Consider the following 26240-nt stretch of genomic DNA (forward strand, 5'->3'; position numbering starts at 1 on the left):
CCTTTAAATTTGAAATTTTAGAATATTTTCAACATTTTCCTATTGGAACCGAATCTTATAAGATAAAGTCCACATGAATCCTGTCCTTAACTCTAATAAGAATATCCTTCAATCAAAATAAATTCCCTAAATCCTGCAAATCAGTAAAAAAATTAATAAATAATGAATATTATATGCCGACACAATTACCGCACTTTTAAGGTTTCATCCCACAATTCGTCGTTTGGCCGCTATCAATGTACTAGATTATTGGTTAAGTACGTGAATCAACATCAAACAAACAACTTTTCCTTGATAGCACTTTGTAAATATTTTTTTGATATGTTTATGATTAAGTTCTAGAGATTATGAAATTAAGTAACACAATAATGTTCATGCATGCTTATTCTGCCTTTTTGTTCTCCTCTACATGTCTATTTTGTTATGTCTGTTATTTTATTTCTTGGTGTCAAATAAGACTCTTATTGCTTCTCATGTGGTTTCAAGTTACCGACGATTATCAAGAAATATAATCAACTGGCTATATGTAAATATTATGAACTCGTGCGCATTGCTTCATTAAAAACAATGTGATTAAAAGATTAGTTCGTTTTTATTATAAATCAATGATTTAATGTCATGTACAAAAAATTATCAATAAAATGCACTTTTTTCATGAAAATGAAATTCTTGTCTCTTTGGTTTTTAACTTCCATCGCCTCCTTCATTTCTTCCTTCATACCCACAATACTCTAAATGTATTGTCATCATTTTCCACATGGTTGTCCTTTGAATTCTTTATTCGCTCTAAATCGTTCCTTTTCAATACTTGTAGTTCATTGCTTTTAGAAAATCGATTCTCTAATAAGGTATCTGAGGGCACAGGTAATCCAATTTCGTGAAATGAGCTCATTGACGAAAAACCGCTTTCGTCCTCCGTCGCAGACGATCTTTTAGACGATTTATGGAAATTTACATTTTTCTTAACTTCCGTTGAATTTGACAGTAAGGTAACATTTTCGAAATTTGATTTCGTTGAGTTGGACGAGTCGTCAGTACTTCCAAATGATATTTGTAATTCATTTTCAAAGGGCGATGAGGATGAGCAGTCAGACGTTTCATTACTGTTGATTTTATCATGCGAAGATTGTGACAATAATGGTTCGTGGGTACATAAAAAGTTCTGTACAGTTCTGTGTAATCGGAAAGCCTCTTTTGATAACTTTTGGATATCTATTTGATCGGTTGTTAAATCTAATGTTAATAAATTCTCTTCTATTTTATTATTTTCACTATTCTTTTTCGGTCTTCGCCTACAATAAAAAAAATTTTATGATCATTAATATCAGGTACGAGATTTTTAATATAATTAGGTAATTACCACGTGAAATCTTTAAAGCTACTATAAGATAAATCGCTGAGAAATGTTCCAGACTTCTGTTTAGCGCTGTAGGGCGTGCTACAATTTAGATTTGTACTACTTCGAGTTCTAATTCCATCCGCTTCATTAATTTTTAAAAATGCTTCATTATATGACAACTTGTCCTTCTTTATGAATGATATACTTTTGGATCGCTCTATTTTTCCTTGTTCCTGCTGTTGATGCCATATATCAAAACTTGTATGACACTTTTCAAGATATCTCGACACCTCTTCCAAAATAGCCCGGTACATATGTCGACTATTTTCCACCTACATATCCATAAAATTCAATAAAAAGAAGAAGACATTATTGATGACTGTCAATATTTTTACAAAATCAGCAATAAAAGTTATATTATACCTGCTTTAATTGCCATTCTAAAGTCTCTATTTTCGTTAAAAGTACCGTGTTTTGTACTGAACTCTTGTCATGCTTTGTATCCATTCCTGTATTAAGCCGTCTATTTTCTTCAATCAGATTTTGACATTCCTTATATAAAAAAAAATTAAACAAATAAATTAATATTCTAGTAAATTATAATGTAAGCAGCATGTGCATTATTGTTTAGGCTTTAAAATTCATCATTGTCATACTTTCTCTATTTGGTTTCTGCCTGCTTTATCTAATAAGCTCATGATTTCAAACAGACAAAAAAGTGTCAGAGTCCATAGCATAATCAAAAATTTGCATTATAATTATTTTAGAAACGCCTATGCTTCCATTATGAAGAAAAAAATCTCTTGCCTGACTTCTTCTTGTTACAAAAAAAGTATCAAAAATGTTTTAAGAATTTTTGTGTAAATTTTTTACATAGTTAAATAAAAACCAACAAAAATGATATTTTGAAATGTATAAATCTTTGCGACCGGATACACTACGACGACGACTTCAGACTTCATGCATCATAGCCCGTGCGGAAACATCCATTGTTGCCATTGTTTGAGTTAGTATGTAATATATATTTAGAGCAATAAATGAAGTAAAATATTTCTGTTGATTTTGTGTATTTTATCATGAAGGTATTAAATTTCCTACTGTCACTTGTTGATTGCGGTTGAATAATTATAATTGAATAGATCAATTAAAAATGCATGAAAGATATGTCTCAGTAAATTTAGAGTAGAGTATGGAATATGTTACATCAGCAAAGGGAATGAATTTTAGCTGGATGAATTTAGAATAGACAGAAAGTAGTTAATTAAATTACCACACATACAATGATTCACCACAAAAAGTATATGAGAGTATTTTATGTTCTACATACAAAAGAAAGTAACATTTTTTCCTCTATTTAAGAGAACAATCATCATTTAAGGTGAATCACAATGTTCACACCGTTTCTAACTGTATGAAAATTTATACAAAAAAAGAGACTCAAATACCAGCATGAAATGTAAAGTTGGTATTGTATGGAAATTTCAGAGACTATATTCTATAATATATCTAGTAATTTAATGTAAAACACCGACAGGAAAAATCGAAAAAAAATCTTAATGTATGTGAAATTTCGGTTCATTATTCTTGAAAGGAAATGGTAATTAATTGAATTATCAACGTGTTTTCCACAGAACTTTATACAAAATTACCTTCGACACGTTTTATTTTTCATTCAAAATTATTCACTATTTTCAATTCCTCCTGACAACAATTATGTTCTGTTGTAAGTCATTGGAATCATTAAACAGAACGTTGCCTTATTCTTGCCTTACTCATCATTATTCCAGAGTAGCATAAAGTAAGCAAACAAAGATATTAAGCTAGTTTTTGGCAGTCATATGGACGCATTCTTACGGTTTTCATTTGGTACTAATAAGAGGTTTGCTGGGCCTTCTTCATAAGTGTGTTTGTGAGACAGGCAATGTTTTGGAACATAAAAGCACAAGAAACTATTAGAAGTAGCCGTTTTTGCCAGGAACAGAAACCTGCTCAACTACTACATTAACACCTTACGATTCACTGCTTGGGTTATGAACTACATGAGGAACACAATTAATGGCAAACAGAGCAGCATGTCACCCGGATTAATGTTAAATTGTAATAAAAAATGGAAGGAAGCTGCTGACATTATTGCATTTCGTATTGGAAATTAACATACGGATGCCAGCTATAGGACCAGTTTTATACGCTCAGTGATGTAAGGAAGTAGTTCACGTGAACATCCCACACATGGAAGGAAGCTGCCGATCGAGACAATATTTCACTTGGAATCGAGAATTGGCAAGTCGTAGCCAGCCATATCCAGTAATAAAGCTACTTATAGGCGATATCTATAAAAGGCCATGGATTAAATTTGATCTGTACAGCCAGTGAAGAAATTAAGTAAGTCAATAAAAATGAGAAATCAAATAATCCGCAAAAAAGGAGCTTAAACTATCCACGATAAAGCTCAAAATGTTATGAGAGGATAACAACGTAAATGCTTTTACTAACAAAGAGATTAAAATCGATAATTAACATAAAATTACTGCCAAAAATTTCCAGTAATTAACGTCTTTTGTTTCAAAATAAGTCAATTTCGAAAAATATTTCAGCATGAATTTTAAATTTAAATCAACCGTTGAAATTTAATTCCAATTAATTCTGTCCAAGCCCTTCAAAATTAACAATTTGCACATTTTTTGTTTTTCATTCAGGCACAGCAAGAAAAAAAAATTGTCTTTCAATTAAATATTTTTTGTTAGTCATAAATGACAATGACCAACATTGGCTTAATTTTTTTACAAGTATTGATCATTTTATATTCCAACTTCAAAGTATCTATTATGAAAGCTCTTTTTGTTGCATAAAAATATACGGAAATTATATATCAATGTGAATATATGGTATTTAATCATTTTATGGTATTAGCAGTTATGAGAAGAAATAACAACGAGTTTTAATGACTTCATACAATTAAAGATCAATTCTTGTTGTGACTTTATAAGTCGTCCAATTCAATTAATAAATTGGCGAGAAGTAAATCTGTTCAGAAGAAATTAAAATTATTTTTTTGTTATTGCTTTGTATGCAGCCGAAGAAAATTTTAGAAAGCTGAATATCGTGATTACAAAAGTGAAAATGCATTTAAGAATTAAAAGCTTTCGATAAAAAAACGAGCAGCTCTATGATTTTTTTGTTTCTGTCTATCTTTACACATGCATTTAAATAAATTTGTATTTTATTGGCTTTAAGTATGTATCTCATTTCATTCTTATTCCTTTAAGAAGAGGAAGAATTTCTTAAAATATCACCGTAAATATAAAATATTTTTCTAAAATATGAATAGATATGGAACTTTCTTTCTTCTTTTTCATCTATTTTTAACATCATCATCATCATCATCAAGCAGCAGCAGCACCGAGCGAGACAATAAAAAGCAATTTTTTACCTTTCTTAACCGTAGAATTTCTGCATCATTTGAAGAGTCAATAGCACAATTTCCATTTAAAACCTTTTTGGAAGAGAAAATAAAATAATCAATAGAAGTTTATGAAGTAATTATAGCAAATGAAATTATAAATGCAAGATATAGTCACAGTCACAGTCAATTCATTGTTTTGCTTGATCTTTATTTATTGATTAAGGTCGTGGAATGAGAAGATGATAAAGAGAAAAGAAATTGGGTCAAATTTGACTTCTTACCTGATGTTTCTTTTTCGTTATACTCCACAATTGCTTCTCTTTATCTTCATCTGACTTATTGAATCCATTGTCACTTAAAAATTTATTGGTAAAATACTTTTCATTCACTTCAACATCATTTTTAACAACACTATGTTCACTACAATCAATTGCCAATTGCTTTGACTTATCAAATTCTATTATTTCTGTATTATCAGATAGGGAACGGGCAAAGGAACTTTTAAAATCAATCTCAATTTGGTCACCGTTTATTTCACTATTTTCAAAATCTTCACATGATTCCATTTTGATTTAGAAATTTTTTTTTCTTAAATTCTCTATGTTTTTTGCATATTTTTAAAATAACATCTAACACATCCGAACGATCAAATTCAACTCATTCAAGAAGTTCAGTAAATAATATAGAAGAGCATAAACTCTCGTAGCTTTTTATTGCTCACTTTTTTGATTTTCTCATGTCCGTTATGGAATGTAAATGTCTACTAATTAAGCTGACATTTCATAATTGAATATGAGTATTGAGTTATGCTTGGATATACTATGCTGATTTGATGAAATATGCAAATATTTTGCTAATTTAATTAAAATCAATTCATATTTCGCTGATTCACAAAATTATTTCCGCTTATTCCGATAAAAACATTTTAACGACTAGTCGTCACTTCCAGTAACTAGCATAACAAATTAATAAGTCAACAGTTCCCATATAAATATTTTAGCTTTATGAATTTCAAATATAGATTTTAACCACACAAGTATTTCATCTTAACTTAATGTAGAGATAAAGTATGAAAAATACAAGTAATGCAAACAATAACATATAACAAGTATAGCCTCTTCCTCGTTTACTTAGTCTTAATACTTTGCCAATGGTATTTCCCATAAAAGATCCAGTTCTACTCATATCATCATCCATGTCATTTAAGATTTTATCCTGATATCGTACTTCATTTCCTGAAAAAAATAATTAAGGCAAGAATCTTATTAGTCAACAGCTATAGCTATGATTTGTAAATATTTACCTATATCGATAGTCAAACTTTTAAGATTTGAAATTTTTCCCTTTAATTCCTCAGCTAATCGATCATTTTCAGATTCTAAATCACCAGGGTTTTGAGCCAACGGCTCATATCCATAATTTTGTGGCCTACGCATCATTCTATTTATTAGTTATCTTAACAAAATCACAAAACAATCTCAATCACTTTTTCGAAATGACATGTCGACAAAAATATTGGAGCTTTTCGAACTGAGCAATTTTGAATTTTTCCGTTAAATTTTTGCAGAGCTTTTTCGAACTTACAAAATGTTGAATTTCAATTTAATTCTATAAATTAAAGCTAAATAAAGTTGAAAATAGTATTTTAAATCAATAAATCTTCAACTTTAATCATGTGCCAGAAGATGTTATTGACATGAAAAATGTAATTGTAAAAAATTTAACAGTCAGCAGAGGCTTGAATGCCCTGCGTACATCCTATGCTTAGTGATAAAGAAAATTTCAGTCTTATTAGAAAATCTTGATTATTTCTTTTTCGATTATTTCGGGAAAAATGTTAAAAAACGAAAAAGGTATGTCAAATTTCTACCGAAATTGTGTCTTATTATTTGAATATCATTTGGATTATTTAATTAAATTTCTTTCAATTATATTAAAAATTAAAATTGAAATGTGCGAAAAGCTGAGAATTTTTTTTTTCGTTTGTATGTATTTCAATTTGCATATTTTTGTCCGTATTATATATCTATATATGTGACTTGTTGCTTCTCAAGGCCAAATTTGTGTTTTTAGTGTCTTCAAGTTTTCAAATTTTTTAATGTGATAACATGATAATAATAAAATGTCTACAACAAATAGAATCCTTAATAATCAGATATGAGAAATAATAATATGCGAAATTATAATCAGACTGCTCGGTATATACATTTAAACATTTTCTTAACAAAAAAAAAAATTTATATAAATATATGTATTTGTAAATTAAAGAAAAAAAACACTGTGTCCCATATTATGACATCATCATATATTTCGACTACTGCCTCAAACAAGTACATTTTATTGAAAAAGATGATAAATATTAAAACAAGTGCTTTACATGAAGAAATAAGAATTTTTTGCATTTCGTTCATTTTGGTGATAACAAATTAAATAAAGTTCATGATAAAAAAGACTTTTTTCAAGTTCGGTAAAAAAAAGGAATGCTTGTTGTTCATTAGGAATTGAAAAGAGAATCAAATAAGCTGAGAGAGTGAGAGGGAGAGAGAAAATCGATCTAATAAGATTTGTTAGTGTAAATTGATTCGATTATACAATTGGATAAACTTGCTTTATGACGTTCTTTAAATACCAAAGTTGTTGCTGCAAAATCATAACTTCTTTTATTAACTTGACTCAAAAAACCAGTAAAATGTAACATGACATGATAACAACAAATAATAATAATAATAGCCATTCATGGGTCATTAATTAAGCAATTATTTATTCAGTGAGAGACGGAGGTAAATGCTAAAATACATACTTATAACCAGTTGATATGTCTAAAATAAACAAACCATGATGATTATTATAAATCCTTTCACATCTTATAATCATTTCCGTATTCTTAACAATATTTCCGCTTGTGTTATTCAGTTTTTTTCATATATATTTTGCGCAATTTTATATCCAGGCAACATATCTTTCAAAAAATAAGTGTTGTGTGTGTGTTAACAGCAGTCATCTCAAGATGCATGTACACATGACAAACTTTTTTTTTTTTGACTGTGTCTTGATTAAAGATGAGCTTTGACAAGAAGTTTTTGCTCCTCAATAGCATCAACTTTTTGTATAAATGAATTTTTTTTATTTGAAAATCATAAAAATGTCCATCAACAGTTGAGTCTTCATGTCTGTATTTTCTTAACTGATCTGAACTTCATTCAGGATAATTATAAAAATTGAATTCACAGTCTCAGAATGCAGACAGGAATTCGATAATAAAATATTTTGATCCAACTGCATACCGTAGATTCAGGTGTTGTGCAATATGGTTTAAATGCAGACACATGCATACAGTGGGCTTGTTTTGCTGGATACAGTACACGAGTTTTAAGCATTCTTCTTTTTTCTTTCTGAATTTATATTGAATTTAAAGCATCTCAGTCATTCAAATTTGGCTCCTCCTCTTTTTCAAAATTTTCATTTTTTTCTCAAAACTCCGCCCATTTCCTTAAGAATGAATTTGTACTAGAATTTTGAAACTTTCTTGAGATTTATTTTTGTGTATTTTCAAAGAGTTTTGAGAATCTCACTCTAACATACAAAGAGCATGCTTTCGTGAGCTTGCTCACCTTAAATACACTTCATGATTATACTCGTTAGCGTTGCTTACACTTTACTCTGCTCTTGAGAGCATGCTCTATGCATGTTATGACTAGAAGTTTTCTTACTTTTATTTTTTAAATTCTGAAATTTATAATTGGAATACCTAATATAATTTAGTTCTTCTTGTCTTTCTGTCATTCCGTGCATTTTAAATCCCGCCTCTTTTCAATATTGAAAATATGAACCTAAAATTTATAATTTGATCCTCATTCCACTCGACGAAGTATACAAATTTCTACCACCATGCTTGTCGGGATTATACTCTAGCTGGTATATAAAAGCTTTATAGCCGCATAAAAGTCTGAAATAGCGAATAAATTACTAATTTCCCATCATCATGTTTTATAAGATCTTAGTCTTAGTTATCATATAACATTGAACTTTCTTATAAGCTGGGGCATTCTAATTAGATGATAGTGAAGTTTCAATACACATTCGATGTATGGGGTTATATATAGGGTTAGTGGGCGATGGGTTAAGTAAGTGCGTTTCTATGGTTTTCTAATATTTTAAACAAAATTGTTTAATTTGCATGAGAATTTTTAACAAGAAAGATTTAAAAAGAAATTTTATCACGTTACTTAGTAAGTAAACAGCCTCCGACTGAATAGCCCTAAAATTCAACTCAGTAATTCTATACTAGTTAACATTAGATTATAGCTGTAAATAAATTAATTTTAATTTTTACGTAAGTGCCTAATGCAAGAAGACAGTATTTAATCGTAAATATAAACGATTGCAATTCCAATGGATGACTAATTCGAACGTATTTTTGTCCACTCGGGATTAGTTAAATTAACAGCTGTAATTTAATCACAGCTGTAAATTATAGCTGCAAACGTAATGTGTTTACGTAAATAAATCAATTTGCAGCTGTAATTAAATTAAAATTGTAATATAGTGCTAACTAGTTTATAGTCACAAAGTAAACATATTAGGATCGTGTAAAACTGGATTTTACATAACATAAAGCATACAATGTAGAGTTTATGCTGTAAACAAAATAAAGCTTAGAGTCATCATCAACCTTGAAATTTGAAAGAATTAAAAATATTTCCGAAAAAATTGCTCCAAAAAGTCTCCAGCATAGAAATATAATAAGTTGACTAGAATCCCCGATTTTTGTAACCAGTTCCTCCCAAATCATTAATGAACTGAACTAGAAATTAAAGTTTATCTGTAAACAAACACATAATACAGTCAAAATAATAATTATGAATTTTAGTGAATGTTGATGATGTGACGAAAATAAATCAAAACTTTTTCGTATTTTCTCTAATAATTTGAGTGTTAAAACTTAATTATAAATATAATCTGTCAACATTTATCAGGAGCAGCAGGTTGGAAAGAAAGAAAAGTATTTGATCGGTAATTGATTTTTATCGATGTGAATAAGCTTACATGCTGTTTTGAGGCAAAGAATCAAAAGATGTTAATACACTAATTTTTCGTTATATAAATAGCAAAATTGTACAGCAATATTGAGTGAATATCTTTTTATAAACTTTTCTTCTGCTTTATTTTTCTTGAAGATTCAAACTGAAAAAACCGATTCAAAAATAAAAAAGATGAGAAATTATTTTTAAACGAACACTAAATTTGTAAAAATTTTATAAATATTCTTTTGTAAGGCTAAGAGTTAAGCAGGAAAGTCTATAGACTACTTCTCAGTTACAGTTTAAATGTTTCAAGCGAAACACGGATTTCTCGATAAAATAATCGCAATTAATATATATAATATCTATACGCAGAATAATAAAAAGATAAGAAAAGTGTTGAGGCATATATGCTGTAATAGGGCATTGTGATATATACAAGAAGAAGTGAATTTTATTTTTCAAAAAATTAATTAAGTTCTTATCAAGTTAAGCATTAAAAAATTATCATAGTGAAAAAATTGATAAGACTTCAAAAAAATGATAAAAATGAATAAAAAATCATCAAAAGAATTTAAAATCCTTAACAAAACAGTGACATCACATTTCACCAATCGATCTGAGCTACTCACCAAAAACTGGTAATTTCTTTTGCCAAAAGATGTCTCCACATATATTTCATCATTTTATGTTGTTTTTTGATCGTTCTTAATTTCCGCTCTAAAATGTATCAAGGCATTGTTATGCTATAGAATGAGATCATTATTGAGTCTTACTTTTTGAATGATGAAAAGTCCTTTTGAAAAATTGACCAAGTGCCAGACAAAAGAAATTTATATTTAGATTCTAGAAAAAAATGATTAATCACATTTTCAATTAGTGACTTGCAATCATCCAATCAGTTCCTAATTCCCACCAAAAAAAGTTTTCTCTCTTTTGTAAATTTAAAATTTGTAAGTAGCACCTGCAATAACTATATATCCCTCTCATTTCTCCTTATATACTCAAATTCACAATTCGTTATTTATGTCTGGTTTTATAAAGCCACATGGCACGCGTCTGTATCCATAAAAGAATTTTCGTTTTGACTCAATCTTGCACAAAAAATTGTTATGAAAAATGAGCAGCCTCTGCTGTCTCTAAGACGAAGAAATTATAAATGTTGATGATGAATGCATGTTTGTGCTGTAAAAAATTTAATTCCTTTACAAAAAAAAAACACAGTTTGTATCTTACAAATAATACAAGATCAATATTCTTCTAAAATTAGAAAACACACGTGCTATATCATGATAACCCCTACATTATTCTCAGCTACGGCATCTTCGTCATCGTTTACAACAATATATAGCATATAATGACAACAAAATAAAATAAAGTAAAAAAGTATTCGGAGATTTAAAATCAGTTTGTGACAAGAAAAAGTAAAGCAACAAATAATAATAAAAAGAATGACATTTTCATTGCTATACTGTGCTGTAGATTGACAATAAAATATCTTAAAACGTAGTTTTTTTGGAAAAATTGTTACAAACCTTTTTCAAGCAGAGACAACGATCGTGATTCGAGAAAAAGAAATGGCGTTTTTTAATTGCTTAAAATTGAATCGTTGCCAAAAAAAAAAATAAGAAATCTTTTAAAGAAAATATGTGTATATATACACATGCATTGAATTGCTTATATATCTCAGCTAGTATAAATCGACACATACACAAAATGGTAGTTTTTCATAACAAAAAAAAAATATTAATAATGAATGGAAAATTGGCAAAAAAAATGTCTCATGAGTCCATCTCTCGGCATGAATCATTTTCGGTAAAGATTTGATTCACATTCTTTTCCTTTCTGATCTAATACACGCACACAGCAGATCATCATCATCATGACTTTCTAACATAAGTTTGAGATTGATTTTCCATGTAATCAGTTTTTATACACAAGCTAAGAGATTCTATCTCTATGAATGCGTATGAGTGCGTAAGGTATGTGATTAATTAAATGCGATGACTGTATGGAACAGGAAAAAGATGACATTATGTAAATCTTCCGAGAAAATATAAGAATTTACTTCAGAATATATTCAGAATGTAAAAATGAGTTTTCATAAATTTCACACTTTTCTTCTACTGCTACGGCTGTTTCGGTGTTTTTTCTATAAATAAATTGGAAGATTCAGATTCAGTCAGTCGGGCTTGGTACACACACAAGCATTTTTTTTTTTGTCGGGGGATATAGAAGTAAATAAAGAAAATTATATAAGAAAAATTTTCTTTCTCTGAAAAATGTAAGTGCGATTGTTTAAATAAACTTTAAAATATAACATTCATCGTTAGACGTTGAGCGGTTCCTGTGTCCCATCGTAAAAATGTATTTAGTGTATTAAAAAAAAGAGATGGTTCAAATTGAAAGAAAAGTAAAAGCAACTCTTAAGTGAAAATAGATTTTTATAAATAATCAAAAAAAAAAAAAGAAATTTATTTTTGGTCCAAACTGATTTAATAAAGTAAAGTATATTTTTTTCGTGGATATTTTTATATATGTAGTACGTTAATTGTGCTTTTGTGTAATTTTTAAATTCGGAAAAAAATATTATAAATATCTCAGAAAGGAGTAGTGTAAATGTTCGAAGCATATAGTGCTAGACTTTCGATAGACAATTCTCTAATTATAATGAACAAACATTCAGATATATATGCATATAGGCGGTAATAATAGACATGATTTTATTTGCGTATCAAAGGTACTTTCTCATTTCTTTTTCTATTTAATAAATTATGTACACACACAGAAAAAAAAAAAAGTTTAAAGAACAGCTCATCGTATCCTAGACATGACAACATCTGTTAGGAAAGTTGACACTCCTTTTTCAAAGTGTTTATGGATTTAAATTACCGGAAATATTTTAAATGAAATCGCATCTTTGGGTGATCGTCGGCTACGAAAAAAAAAAATTTAAAATTTGTTCACAATTCTCAAGAATTAGTTACTGTCTTGGTGATCTTTCACGTTATTCACATATTACTAATGAAATTTTTTCCTCACTCTTTACGTTGATCCGAATCAGCAGCAATGAATTTTGCTTATTTCTTCTAGAACTTTACTAGATTCTTACTAGATTTTCTTTTAATACTTTAAATGTTTTTTGAGTAAAATCTTTTGAATTTCATAAAACTGTGAAAAATGTTATCCTTAATTTAATGGAATATTGACAGCACAGGCATCTGGATATACCCGAGCGACACAAAGGCTACATTTGAATTCCGGATATATTGTTTACTTTCTGTAGCTTTAACAGTCTATCTTACTGTTTAAATTATTGTTTTGACCATATTTTATCTAAACTAGACATTACTTCTGCCAGGCATTGACTGGACTAACAGACATTGACTGAACTCCCAGACAGAGCTAACTCATCTGAGAATTTTATTGGTCTAGTCTAGGTAGTGAGTAATACTTGATATTAACAAGCTTAAAGTGAATTAGAGGTAATTGGGATTGTATCGAGCAGGGACGTAGTCAGATATTCTTGAAAGGAAGGTTCTTTAAGGTTCTCCAGGATTTTAATGAATATAGGAAACTAAAATAAATTTAGAACAAATTTCCTAGTCGGAAAATTCTGTTCTGAGTTTAAAAAGATTTAGAGAGCTCGAACCCCTCCCTGACTACGCCCCTGTTATCTCGAACAGCACAACGTGTTCACTAGGACATTCCAAGGTCGTCGTATTAACGTTATCACGTGAAGTTGTCCTTATTGCACCATTATGGCTAATTTTGATTCATTACACTAAAGAATGCGGTTCGCTGCATTGTGCCGCTCAGGAAAAGTACACAAGCAATACAAAATAAGTGAAAGAAGCCATGACGAATCCACATGGATTCACAATGACTTTAAAAGATTTCCTGTGCAGATTTTAAATGACATTTTGTATTCGTATTATCCGGCTATTGAGAATTTGTTATACATCGGCATTTTGCTAAAGTCAAATCTCATGTTAAGGTTTATTTATTCAAGATAAACTTAACAGCCTTTATATCATCAGATTAGAACCTTTTCTAGGTATGTACTAGAAATTAGTGCTGGCAACTGCGGATAACATAATTACAAACAGCTTAAAACATTCAAACTTCATTATTTATTCATTTGAGTTATAGACATCAGTAGCAACAGTACGAAGCTGATTTTTAAAAATCTAGGGGAACTATTTATTTTACTTATTTTGTTTTTGAACATGTGTACGGGGAGAAAGAGAACATGAAATCCTACACATTAATGTTTATACTGAAATGGTTAAAGTAAAGTAAAGGAAAGAAAAAAAGAATCTTGAAATTTATGACGAATGTATGGATTATATTTTCTTATGTTCATGATACGAACATAAAAATTAAAGCGTGAGTTCATCTCAATCTCATAATGAAAAGCAGAAAGAGTCGTCTACATCTGTTTAAAAGAAGAAGGGCCACGCGTATCTTGCAATTCATAATTCTTGCTTCCGCTATTCGTTATTCCCTCATTTCTTAAGACACTAAGTGTCTTCCTTAATTTGAACACACGAAAATCAGAGGAAAAAAGAGGGAAATAAATGCTGTACATGCGGCACCGATATATTATACATCTGAATAAATTCCATAAAACTTCCACTCATCTTTCAAGTACTTTAAATTATTTCCACAAAATACATTTGACTATATTTTATTTTATATAAAAGAAAGGCAAAGAATCAAGCTTAAATGAAATTGTCACTCCGCATAAAGCTTTTTTGCTTTAGGTATTGACGCCAGGTGAAGAAAGGTACAAAAAAATCGAATTGAAATAAATATAACAATTTTTTTATTATATACTAAGTATATAGCATGTAGTTTATGAAGGAATATATCTTCAATTAGGTCATTTTGATGAAATAAAAAAGTCAGTAATGTAGGAGATCATGACTTAAAAATGCATCCATGGAGCTGAGAAAATATTCGAGTCCCATGGATGGATCATAAAGGCATAGAAAGAAATAATGACGATAAAGAGAAAAATCACTGTATCTCCCATACAGAGAAAAGATTCAAGGAGGACAAACGTTGTTGTTGTTAATTCTATGCTTTGATTTACTATACTTTCGCATTATTATGAGTCTATGCAAAGGAATTCATCTCATTTTGATTCTCATTTCTCAATAGTTTTTCCTTTTTGTTTTGAACATTATGACACTAATATATAATGGTAGACGTAGCATGAATAGGAAAAAAAAGTAAAATCTCACTTGATGTGCAAAGAGAGTTGCGCCTTTTAGAAGAAAAAAAAAGTCTCTCTGAGCATATAAAAGTTTTATAAGGGTAGAATATATAGTCATCTCTTTTCTTATATTGAATTTTTCCTATACAAAAATGTTCTCTATACACTGAATTGACGTAAAAGCAGAAACTGTAAAGAAGAAAAATGTGTTCTTTCTTTTTTTTTTTTTTTTTGATAACCACAATTCTCATATGTTCATTCAGTCGTTATTTGTTTGCTGTGACTGATGTACTTCTGTCTTGACGCAATTTTTTTTTGTAAGCAGAAGTGAATAAGTGAAAAAATATAAATCCAAATGTTATTTAAATCACGTTACAAAAGAATATAATGAATAATATTTTTATAATGATATATATTTAAAAGAAAATTTTATTATCGACTATAGCTGCACACAGAGAGAAATTTATTTTAAAATTCTTAAAGAACAAATGACAAAAAAGATGAAATGATTAGTTAAATACTGCTTCATAGCTGTGATCTAAAATAGAATTAATATACAAAATTGATTAAGAATGAAATGGATAAATAAATAAGTCTATATATATATATAGTGAATATATCAAAATATAAAAGGATTACTCTTTAAATAATTAAAACTCTATACTCAACGTATAGACGGGGAAGAGCGAGAGAAAAATCAAGGAAAATATAGATTTTTCAAAACAAAAAAAAATCAATACTAATTGAGAAGAAAATAAAATAAAAAAACTGAATGTTAGTGAATGAAACTACTGCTACGGAGCATATATGCTGCTTGTTGTTGTCACATGAAATGATACACGTTTTATTTTAATTTTTACCATTAAGACAATTTAAAATAAAAGAGTTAAACGTGACTTTTGTGGAACGTGTACATACTTTTATGCTGATACATGACGGATCTCCTTCATACATACTACATACTCATATATCACATAAACAGTGAAGGTATTTTATTAATTTTCTCTATCGATAATTCAAATTCACAATTTCTTATCAAAAAAAAATAAAAAGTAACAACTTATCATTTTTGGCAACGTCACTGATATTGGTACATACTCATAACTTAAATTTTTGTTTTCATTCTTAATGTACATACACATGTGCACCACACTCAAAGAGACTTAAAAGCTATCAAAGCTTAAAAAGTATTTTATTTTGACTCCATTTTTTTTCAATTTTTTGTTTGTTAAGGTAGCTAAGTTTCAGTATGACCTCTACGTCATTGTATCATTGTATACATACAAAAAATTATTATCTGATGGAAATGGAATTTTGACAATTTTTTTGAAATTACGCGCCTAATTACATACTTTTTTTTATTATAAATTTCTGATGATTCTTTATTTGAACATTTTTCCGTATTTTAGATTAAGAAAGGATAATTTAAGATTTCTTGGAATTTATTAATGAAAATAAGCCAATTAGGCGAATTATTCCTGTACTGCTTTCTATTAATAATTATCTGTTGGAATTAGATTCCAATAATGACCTTTCAATATGGGTATATCATTAGGAATGTAATAGTAAAACCTAACAGGTAAAGAGATAGCTTTTAAGTACCGTAGAGCATAAAATCATGCTCTTTGCCTGTTAGGGTTAACTACTACATTCCCAATGATAGATTTCAAGCACCGTAGAGCATATGCTCTTTGCCTGTTAGGGAATGGAGAAACAGATATCGTCTAATTTATGTATTGCACTTTGCCAAATAGTCGAATAGCCCCCGATAGCTCAGTGGTAAGAGCATTTGACCAGAATTTGTAGAGCATGAGTTCGAGTCTCACTCAAGATTTCGTTATTCGAAATTTATACGTTTTCTATCAGATCAACAATTATCTACTATCGCAAAAAAATGTATACTTTAAAGATTCTTTAAGTTCATAATCATTTATCGTAAGGCACTTGATAATTCCAATCGTAAAAAATGATTTTGGAAAGCATATACACACTTTGACAAATAAGTAGCTGGGAGAGAATAATATTCGATAAATTAACATTTTTAACATTTCCGTGTCAAAGAGTCACAGAAAATCTCGAAATTTGCCGAGTAAAATTCAATAATTTGCCTGACTTGCTGTTTACAAGCGTATTTAATTCCAATAATTTGTGTTTGACAACTTTATTGTAGAGGAAGTCATCAAATGTTTAAAATTTAAGAACTTTATGGTTTAAAATTCAACATTTTCTCCTAATTAAATTTTCCATATAAAAAAATTAGTGGAAATACCCATTTTTATTGATTTTTCACATATTTTCAATGCCGCACGCAGTTTGTTATTTTTTCTCTCTTTCTTATGTACAGTTGTATGTACATTAAATACATGTATAAATAGCCCTTATTCGCCTACTCTTCTACCCTCATAAATATAGAGAAAGTAGAAAGAAACATTCATACATATATACAAAATAAGATATAAAAAGCTCTGTGCACGTTTTCAATATCTATTTTTATACAGATGAACTTTTGAAGTTTTATTTTTTTCAAACAATCACAAATCTCTAAAAGTACTGCATTTTTTATTGAAAGCTTCTAAAATATCGCAAAAAAAATGTATATTATATATATCACATCAACTTAATCTTTTATTACCGAGACTAACTTTCTTTTTTCAATAATGAATATTTTATTACTTGAATAAGATGAAAATGACGCAAGTACTTCCTTTAGGAGACAGATGGATGACGTAGATGAACGGAATTATAAATTATATCCTTCATTATACATTTATGATTGTTCCTATAGCTTCTCTCATTTTTTTTCTCATATTTTCCTTTCTTTTCCTTCATTCCTTGCCTTTTTCTAAGCATTCTCAAGTATATAATCATGTATATATATTCAAACTCGTGTGTACGTGAATTTTAAGCATTAAATTCATTTATTTTCATGCGAAAGCTTTTACTAAAAGTCATTGCACAAGTTTTTCTTTTTAAACGTAGTGAAAATAATGTTTAGAAAAGGAATGGCATTGAGTAGACCTTGAAATTAATGCAGTGGATATTAGTAAAACTAAAGCACAAGGATATGAACTTTGTAAGGTTTTCATGACTTTATTATATATTCCTACTATTGTATTACATAATAATTCGTAAATATTGTGCTATATGCTGATGACTTTAAAACAATTTTGGGAAAGCGCTGAAAACAGCGGAAAGTGTTCTTGATATTTGGAATAATTTCATTGAAAGTATTGATTCATAATACAACTGTATGCATACATTCAAAAATACATCCTTGATACTTAAGTATTCATATTAAGTACTGCAAGTTCATACAAATTCGACAATAACCTTTAGAAAAATAGATTAAAATGTCACAATGTTTATTAATGATTCTTAATTTTTCTTTTACTCTTTTTTAATTTTAGGATTTACATAAAGTAATCAAATTGAATTTTGTTTACGAAAGAGCATTTGTGTTTTTTGAGAAGGAAGACCAACACTGAACAAGAATTCTATTTTATAAAACAACCGGCTTGTACGTAATCATTTTGATGATATAGAAAGCAAGGAACAACGCACTTTTTTTTCGGGGAGAGAACGCGTTACGAAATCTTGGATAGAAAGTAACGCAGCAAGGTTTTTTTTTGTGTTTAAAAAAAAGGACAAATATTGGATTTGGAAACAGAGTTTTTTTAAGTGACAGACAGCATAAATTTGTGAATATTTAAAAAAATTGAACATTTAATTGTGCCATTATGGGTAGGAAAAAAATTCAAATTTCCCGCATCACAGATGAAAGAAATAGACAAGTAAGAGTGTGCAACTATTGAGTCATACCGAAAATGTTTCAATGACACTTATTTTTTTAAAACCATTTTGCAGGTCACATTTAATAAGAGAAAATTTGGTGTCATGAAAAAAGCATACGAGCTATCAGTTTTGTGTGATTGTGAAATAGCGTTAATAATATTCTCCAGCAGTAACAAATTATATCAATATGCAAGTACAGATATGGATAAAGTTTTACTTAAGTATACAGAATACAATGAACCACATGAATCGCTAACTAATAAGAATATAATTGAGGTACATTTAACATCATTAATAAATCCATTCAAAATAATGATGGAACAACTGTGCATTTATTTTGTTTCTAGAAGGAAAACAAGAATGGAACAATGTCACCGGATTCACCCGAACCTGAGGAAAGCTATACATTAACACCTCGGACAGAAGCAAAATATAATAAAATTGATGAAGATTTTCAAATGATGATGCAAAGGAATCAACTGGCATCTAATCGCACAATGGGCTCAGCAAATAGTTATTCTCTACCAGTTTCAGTTCCTGTCTCCTATAATGATGGAAATTTACTTCAAGCGAGTCCACAAATGGCACATCAAAATATCAGTCCACGTCCTTCAAGTTCTGAAACTGACTCAGGTAATTTTCCCATTAATTTTAAGACAGCTCTTCTTTTTTAATTATTAAGTACTTTCCCATGAAATTTCAGCTTTTCCAAATACAATGCTTGAAATGTCAAATGGATATCCGTCATCACCACTCGGTCCATCACCTAGTCCTAGTCCTGGGCTTGTTGGTCACCATAATAATAAATGTAAGCATTATTTATTCAGCCTTTGCAGTCACTCAATTAATTTGTCAATTTATCAATTTACAGCACATCACCTATTACATAGTAAACAACATTCGCCATCTAATCGAAGTACAAATCTTAGAGTTGTTATACCTTCAACTCCAACATCGTCATCTAATCTGACATCAGATGATTTAAATTATTCAGAGGTAAGAGTTTCCTGTCTCCGTTCATTAAAAATGCATTGCATAAAATTTTTTATGTAAAATATAATGTGTATACAGTATGCTCGACTAGCCACTACAATAAATACTCCTGTTGTTGCTCTACAGACTCCCATTGTACCGAGTTTGAATTCGTATCCTGTAAGTTCATTTGGTGCTCAAGATTTTTCTATGACGTCATCCGACCTAAACATGATAACTTCGTGGAACTCATCGCACCAAAATTTAAGTGCATCATTACACAACAGGTATGTACTTCAAAATAATCTTTTAAAAGCTTTCGACTGTTATTGATCAGCCATCTCCTGTTTCAATTGGACGTTTTTAGTGGAATACCTCATTTGGCTGTCTCAAATAGTACGCCACCGCCTTCCTCTACATCACCTATACCAGTAAAAATAAAAGCCGAACCGATATCACCTCCCCGTGATCAAATGCTTAGTCACCAGCAACAGTCATTAAGTGCATCATCGATAATTGGTGGAAATCATGCAGGTTCTTTAGGTAGCACTTTAAATCATTCTCATTTAATGAATTCACGGCCATCCTCAACCGGTCATTTAACACCTACTACAATCGGTTAGTAATAATATTTGCTGTGCTAATTCAAAACTTTTTAATATTAGTATATCCTACGGATATTCTAGGTTCATCAACAACGCCACATTCACCAATCAGTCACAGTCACAATCAGTCAATTGGTGGTTTATCGTCACATTTACCAGACTACGAAAATGCATCACATGCAAAGCGACCGCGGATTTCAGAGGGATGGGCCACATAGCCAAACAACATAGGTGCTGTTAATAATAATTATTTGAATGTCAATCAATTTCAACAAAATTGTATGAACAATGGTAAGACTTTACTCAACAACAGCAACAACAACAATAATAATAATAACAACATCAATTCAATAAATCTATCATCAGTATCATCATCTGATGTTAACAATATCTATTATCATCGACATAATATTTCAAATAGTGTCATAAAGATGAGTGAACAATACAATAATTGCATGTGTTAAGTTCATTTCATGAAATGAATATGAAACGATTACATCACAAGGATATAAGAAAAGAAATAATGAAAAAATTCAATGCAAGTGAAAGAGAATAGGAAAAGAACGTAACGTTTATATGTTGGAATAAGGTGCAATTGATTAAAATATTGATTCATTCAAATGAAGAGAAATAGTCATTTTCACATTTATTATTTTACATTACTTTAAATTTCCATATAAATGGATTATATAGTAACTATGTGCAAATATAAAATTTAAGTTTAATTGTCTAAAAAACATGGATTTTTAAATGAAAAGAATATAGTGCCATTCAGATGGTATTCGAAAAAAAAATGAAATATATCACCGTAGATAATTGATTCAGTTATGCGAATACGTACATTTGAATTATTGCATAAAATGCAACTTCTTTTGTGTATAAGAATGATACCATAAAACTTATGGGTTTTCATCAAATTCCTTAATTTGATTTAAACTTGTTAAAAAACGTAGATTTGAGTTCAAAAACATATTTTTGATCATTTAAATTTGAGTTTGCAACGTAGTCTAGAATAATATATAGATTTACTACAAATCAGAGCTCCAAGTCGACTTGCCCCAACAGACAATGAGCATGCTAATGAGTATACTCATGAGCACCCTCATTTGTCTGTTAGGGTCGACATTCGAGCTCTGCTACAAAAAAATAAAGGGCGATAACATCTTGAATGTGAAAAGCTTAAAAAGATAATTAATTAGACAAAAAACAAGCACGATTAAAAAAAAGAGCATAAACATGATCGATATTAAAATTAAAAAAAAATGTAGGTGTAATAAAAAAATATTGAAAAATATAAAGGAACTTCCGCCCCTAGCCAAAGTATAAATCTTAAACAATTTAGGATGTTATTGGATAGTGCACACACAAAACCATACTAATGCTCTAAATTTTCCGAGCCGCCATACTTCATGATTTCACATAACATAAAAAAAAAATGATGAAATTTGTAATATTAAAAAAGAGAATACATGTCTAAATTGAAAATGTATGAAAAATCGAGGATATGTGCAATGTGTACTTACTTGAAAAAAATATATATATATAAAAAAGAAGAAAAAATTGTGAAAATGATTATATATATATATATCTATATATTTAATGTTATTTACGGAAAAATTGGGTACAAATGTATTAGAAATATAAAAAAAATGAAAAAAAAAATGATTTTTGATAAATGATGAATTATAATCACAAAATGTGAACCTTGAGTGCAGAAAACAAAACAAAAAAAAATTTAAAAATAATGTTATAATCATTAGAAAAATTTAAAAAAGAATTGACAGCGCATTTTCTCCGTCAAATGATCACAAAAATATTAAAATACAATTCTTATTTTGTAAATCTGCAAAGTATATCCAAAAAGGACTCAAATTTCATGGTAAGCAGGGAATTTATTTACTTTTTGGGGATGAGTTTACATCACTTTTGCTGCCAATAAATTTTGTGAAATATATTTGTTAGAAATCAGGATAAAATATCTCTGGGAGTAGATGCTGTGACAGACGGATATAATGTGTAAAAGACACTAACTTGAAAATGCGCTTACAATTACAATTGAAGGATGATTGGAGTTGAAAAATTGTAATTTTAATATCTCAATATACATAATGAAAGCACATTGCATATGTGAGTCGAAAGAAAAATCAATATGTACTACGTTTTTACTGTCATATGTTCGATTTTATTCTTTCATCAATTACCATATTGTGTTAGTGTGTACAAAATGTATGAATTTCGACAGGAGTGCTTGACATATTGTCAGAATCTTAACTAACAGACCATAACAGGCAGAGAGAGAGAGCTTGTTTTTCTTCAATATTCTAGTTTAGCATGCTCTGCTCTTGAGAGCAACTCGTAATAACCAAAGTGTTGTATTCTCAATTTCGAATTTTTCGAAATTCGATTTTCGAAATTTGATTTTCGAAAAATTCGAACATTTTTAAAGAAATTGAACTAAGAGGTCACACTTTGCTTTGTTAATTGATGCATTCTCTGTGTCTGTTGGGATGAATGGTGCACGTGAAAAGTACAGTAGAGTGAAGAAAAAAACAAGAAAAAAAAATTCCACTAACACTATGAAAGAAATTCAAATTTAAAATGCTCGTTACACTATTTTTTCGTTAGCTTCAATTTGTTTGTATCTTTTAGAATTTCAATTCAGTCTTTTTTTTTCTTCTTTAATGATAAATACAATTTAATTAAGTTTTATTTTATAATTATTAGTAATTTGTAGATACTCAATTGAAAGCATTGAATGTGAAGATGCTTGTTAAGGTAGATGTGAAAAAAACATTTTTTGTCGATATAGGTGGAATTGTGTGCCATTGTGTTTTGTTTTATCTTTACTTCATTTTTGATAATATTAAAAAAAAAAAAAATATCAATAATTTTATTTCTTTGATAATGATTGAAATTAAATTCATATTGAGTTAAAATTTCGTCATAATTAAGGTGTACATACTTAGAAGAATTTGATAGATTTTTCTCAAGAAAATACTCTAGAATCTGAGAAATATGTTGAGATATGAACTGATCCACAATCAAATTAATCCCCCCAAAATCTGTCAAATTTTTTTAATACTGACGCACCTTCCACATAATGATAATGAGTTTTTCTTTTTCGTTTTTATTGCAATGTGTGTGTTTTCTTCTTCATTTTTCTTCTTTCTTTAATTTATAGATGATCATTATTACTACCTATTATAAATAATTTCATAGTTATTATTTGCTTTAATATTAAAACAACACCTCAGACTCAATTGTAATGTTAAAAAAATATAGAGAATAAAATATCATCATATATACATGCATATATAATGATTTCACTTATATGTAATAATAAAAAAAATAGTCAATAGATAAGGATCAATTCATTAAAAATTAAAAAAAAAGAAAGAAAAAAAAATTATGAGAAGAAAAGAAATCAATGTTCTCTAAGTCTTTACTGGATACTGTACTCTATTCATAAAAGAAATTAGAAAATATGTATGAAAAAGAAGAAAAGGATGTGGCTTAGTAAACACTAAGTTAGTATTCTCTATAATGTTCTGGTAGCTTTTATTTCCTTTTTATTTTAAATACAATTCTTTTAAAAGAAAACAAAAATTTTACCTTAAAAGTTAAATTTCTTTTTTTTTCTAATTGTCTAGAGATTATACATATTTAGTTATTATAATTTTAATATTGTTTAATAAAAAGTTTTGATTGAAAACTTATTTTTTATTTTATTTTTTTACTATTTTTCTTTATTTATCTTTTCTGTTCTACTTTTCCTTTATTTTCCTTTTATTTATATTTTGAACTCCTGAGTGGTATTTTTCTGATCCAGACATGATCAATTTTTATATAAAATAATCCACGGAGTGAATCAAATTCAAGAACTCGAAGTCAACTTGAATTTTATATGAAGTCTAATCAGGGCCGATTCAGAAAGAGGTATTGAGATAGGAAAATTGAAAACCTACTCGAAAAGCACAAGATAGTTTATCGACTCAAAATTCTGCATTAGATCGGCGTGACAATTGTATGGTCCCGGATTTCAACCAAATCCGAAATCTACACATAATCACTCTGATCTGAAGTTTAATTTTTGATCGATTAACCGATTGGGCCGTTTGAGTGTTATTCGGGCATGGAATTTGAAGAAAATTCCAAAAAGCGAGAGGAGGCGGTTTGATCATCAAACTAACTCTTTTCCCTTCTTGACACGTCTCTTTGTCTAATAGGCTAAAGTCGATTATTCATATAAAATCTAAGATATTTCGAATTCGATTAAAAAATTTATTTTTTGTCTCCAGACAGATTGGTTCCATTCTGAAGCCATGATGAGTTTCAAGTTAATAAGGATTCTGTGAGGCTGCCTTTGACTACTTTGAGTTGCTCAAGTTCATAAATTCAATCCAGATACAAAAAATCAGTTAATAGATCAAAAATTCGTGTCCCAATAGTTGTGACGCTGGCTTGGTGGCGAATTCACATTGCATTCAGCACTATTCTAGAGTCACTTTAGCTTAGTGCCAAATTTTTGATCGATCAACAGACTTGTGCTATTTAGGTAATTTTTGAACTGGAATAACTTTGAAGTAGTCCAGTCTTACTTTTTTTAAATTTGAATCAGAGCTCGAAGTCGACTCAAATTTTATATGAATTAGTGTCGATTTGAATCGATTCTTTCATACAAAATTCAAGTCGACTTTGAGTTCTGATCGAAACTACATTTAATGCCAGATACAAAATTTGCTAGCTTTTGATAAAATAGAAAATATTATCAGATAGCTGCTAAAAGGATAATCTAAAGAGAATGTCTATAATAATGATAGTACAATAACATTTCATTGCTATGACATCAGAGCAAATTAAGAGATGAGACTATAGATTTTCCTTTATATACAACTAGGGGTCCGAATGACGGATATCCGTACCGTCCGTTACCGGTAATTACCGGTAATATCCATTACCGTTACCGTTAATTTATATGGATTATCCAGCGGTAACAGATTTTTAACGAATTTTTAAAAAATTCAAATACGCAGTTTATTTTTTTGCTTAGGGTAAAAACGTTATTTTTAGACATTTTTCATTTTTGAAAATTTTTAATGTGGATATTTCCAAAAGAATTTTTAGACTTGTCAATTCCAAGATATATAAATTTCAAAGTCAAATGTTATTTTTGGTCACATTTTTTCACAGTGAGCATTGGATATTTGGATATATTTTACAACTTTTATACAAATGCTTACTGTTGAAAAAAATTACCAAAATTACATCTGAAAATCAGTCATTTTATATAATGAATCCTGAAGAAGGGCTTTATTTATTTGAAATGGTAATATCAGTAATGATAGAGAGATGAGAAAGGTAACTTTTCAGGTACTTATCGGGTTATGAAAAACCATTTCTTTAGCACAAGCGGCTGAAACGAAAACTGACCAAATTTCGGTCATTTTTCAAATTTCAAACTGCAGGAAGTCCAATAGTCAAAAGTTTTAATGCAAAAGTTCTTACTTTTGGATGTTTTACAACTCTTCTCAACAAGCTATCCTCTAAAAACGTTTGCTCTAAAAATGACCGAAAAAAGTGACCAAAAATAAAAATTTTTTTTACCCTAAATATTCGGATATATAGAGTCGGAATGTACGGATATTACCGGTAATCACCGGTAATTACCGGTAAATATCCGTTACCGTCAAATCCCGATTACCGGTAATTTTCGGACCCCTATATACAACACGTGAATTTAATCGCGTGGCAATCATATAAATTGCTATCTAATGCCACTCGGGATATAAATAAAATACATCTTCTCTTCATATAATATATAATCTTCTCTTGTCTTGTAAAAAGCACAGAAAGTTTGAAACTTTAACCTGAGACCTAATCAATCACT

The 26240-nt window shown here is 29.2% G+C and overlaps 3 protein-coding genes and 1 long non-coding RNA gene across 11 annotated transcripts; 1 reads left to right on the forward strand and 3 right to left on the reverse strand.

The window, feature by feature from the left end:
- Nucleotides 1-573: 573 nt before the first annotated feature.
- Nucleotides 574-5583, reverse strand: LOC139088178 (uncharacterized). Its single transcript, XM_070637260.1, has 5 exons — nt 5024-5583; nt 4770-4832; nt 1763-1891; nt 1361-1671; nt 574-1292 (listed from the first exon to the last, which is right to left on the reverse strand). Exons 1-5 carry the CDS (start codon nt 5306-5308, stop codon nt 716-718), a joined length of 1365 nt encoding a protein of 454 aa, XP_070493361.1. The 5' UTR covers nt 5309-5583; the 3' UTR covers nt 574-715.
- A 139-nt stretch (nt 5584-5722) lies between these two features.
- On the reverse strand, nt 5723-6257 carry Bet1 (blocked early in transport 1). Its single transcript, XM_070637388.1, has 2 exons — nt 6046-6257; nt 5723-5977 (listed from the first exon to the last, which is right to left on the reverse strand). Exons 1-2 carry the CDS (start codon nt 6179-6181, stop codon nt 5784-5786), a joined length of 330 nt encoding a protein of 109 aa, XP_070493489.1. The 5' UTR covers nt 6182-6257; the 3' UTR covers nt 5723-5783.
- A 229-nt stretch (nt 6258-6486) lies between these two features.
- On the forward strand, nt 6487-24069 carry Mef2 (myocyte enhancer factor 2). Of its 8 annotated transcripts, none has more exons than XM_070637526.1 (9): nt 12122-12266; nt 18392-18775; nt 18849-19052; nt 19124-19409; nt 19480-19584; nt 19648-19772; nt 19848-20035; nt 20116-20366; nt 20435-24069. In XM_070637526.1, exons 2-9 carry the CDS (start codon nt 18722-18724, stop codon nt 20569-20571), a joined length of 1350 nt encoding a protein of 449 aa, XP_070493627.1. In that variant the 5' UTR covers nt 12122-12266; nt 18392-18721; the 3' UTR covers nt 20572-24069. The 8 variants fall into 8 exon arrangements, with proteins under 8 accessions (XP_070493621.1, XP_070493625.1, XP_070493626.1 ...); XM_070637527.1 differs by having other exon boundaries at nt 12123-12266; nt 19896-20035; XM_070637520.1 differs by lacking the exon at nt 12122-12266 and adding an exon at nt 6487-6595 and having other exon boundaries at nt 19480-19772.
- LOC139088337 (uncharacterized) lies at nt 10284-10913 on the reverse strand. The gene is made up of 3 exons (XR_011544209.1): nt 10680-10913; nt 10540-10609; nt 10284-10483 (listed from the first exon to the last, which is right to left on the reverse strand). It is a non-coding gene; the product is annotated as an uncharacterized lncRNA (long non-coding RNA).
- Nucleotides 24070-26240: the final 2171 nt, after the last annotated feature.

The sequence above is a fragment of the Chironomus tepperi genome, unplaced genomic scaffold (genome assembly GCF_022539635.2).
Source record: "Chironomus tepperi strain 1889 unplaced genomic scaffold, CSIRO-AGI_Ctep_v1 contig_161, whole genome shotgun sequence".
NCBI classification, from domain to species: domain Eukaryota; kingdom Metazoa; phylum Arthropoda; class Insecta; order Diptera; family Chironomidae; genus Chironomus; species Chironomus tepperi.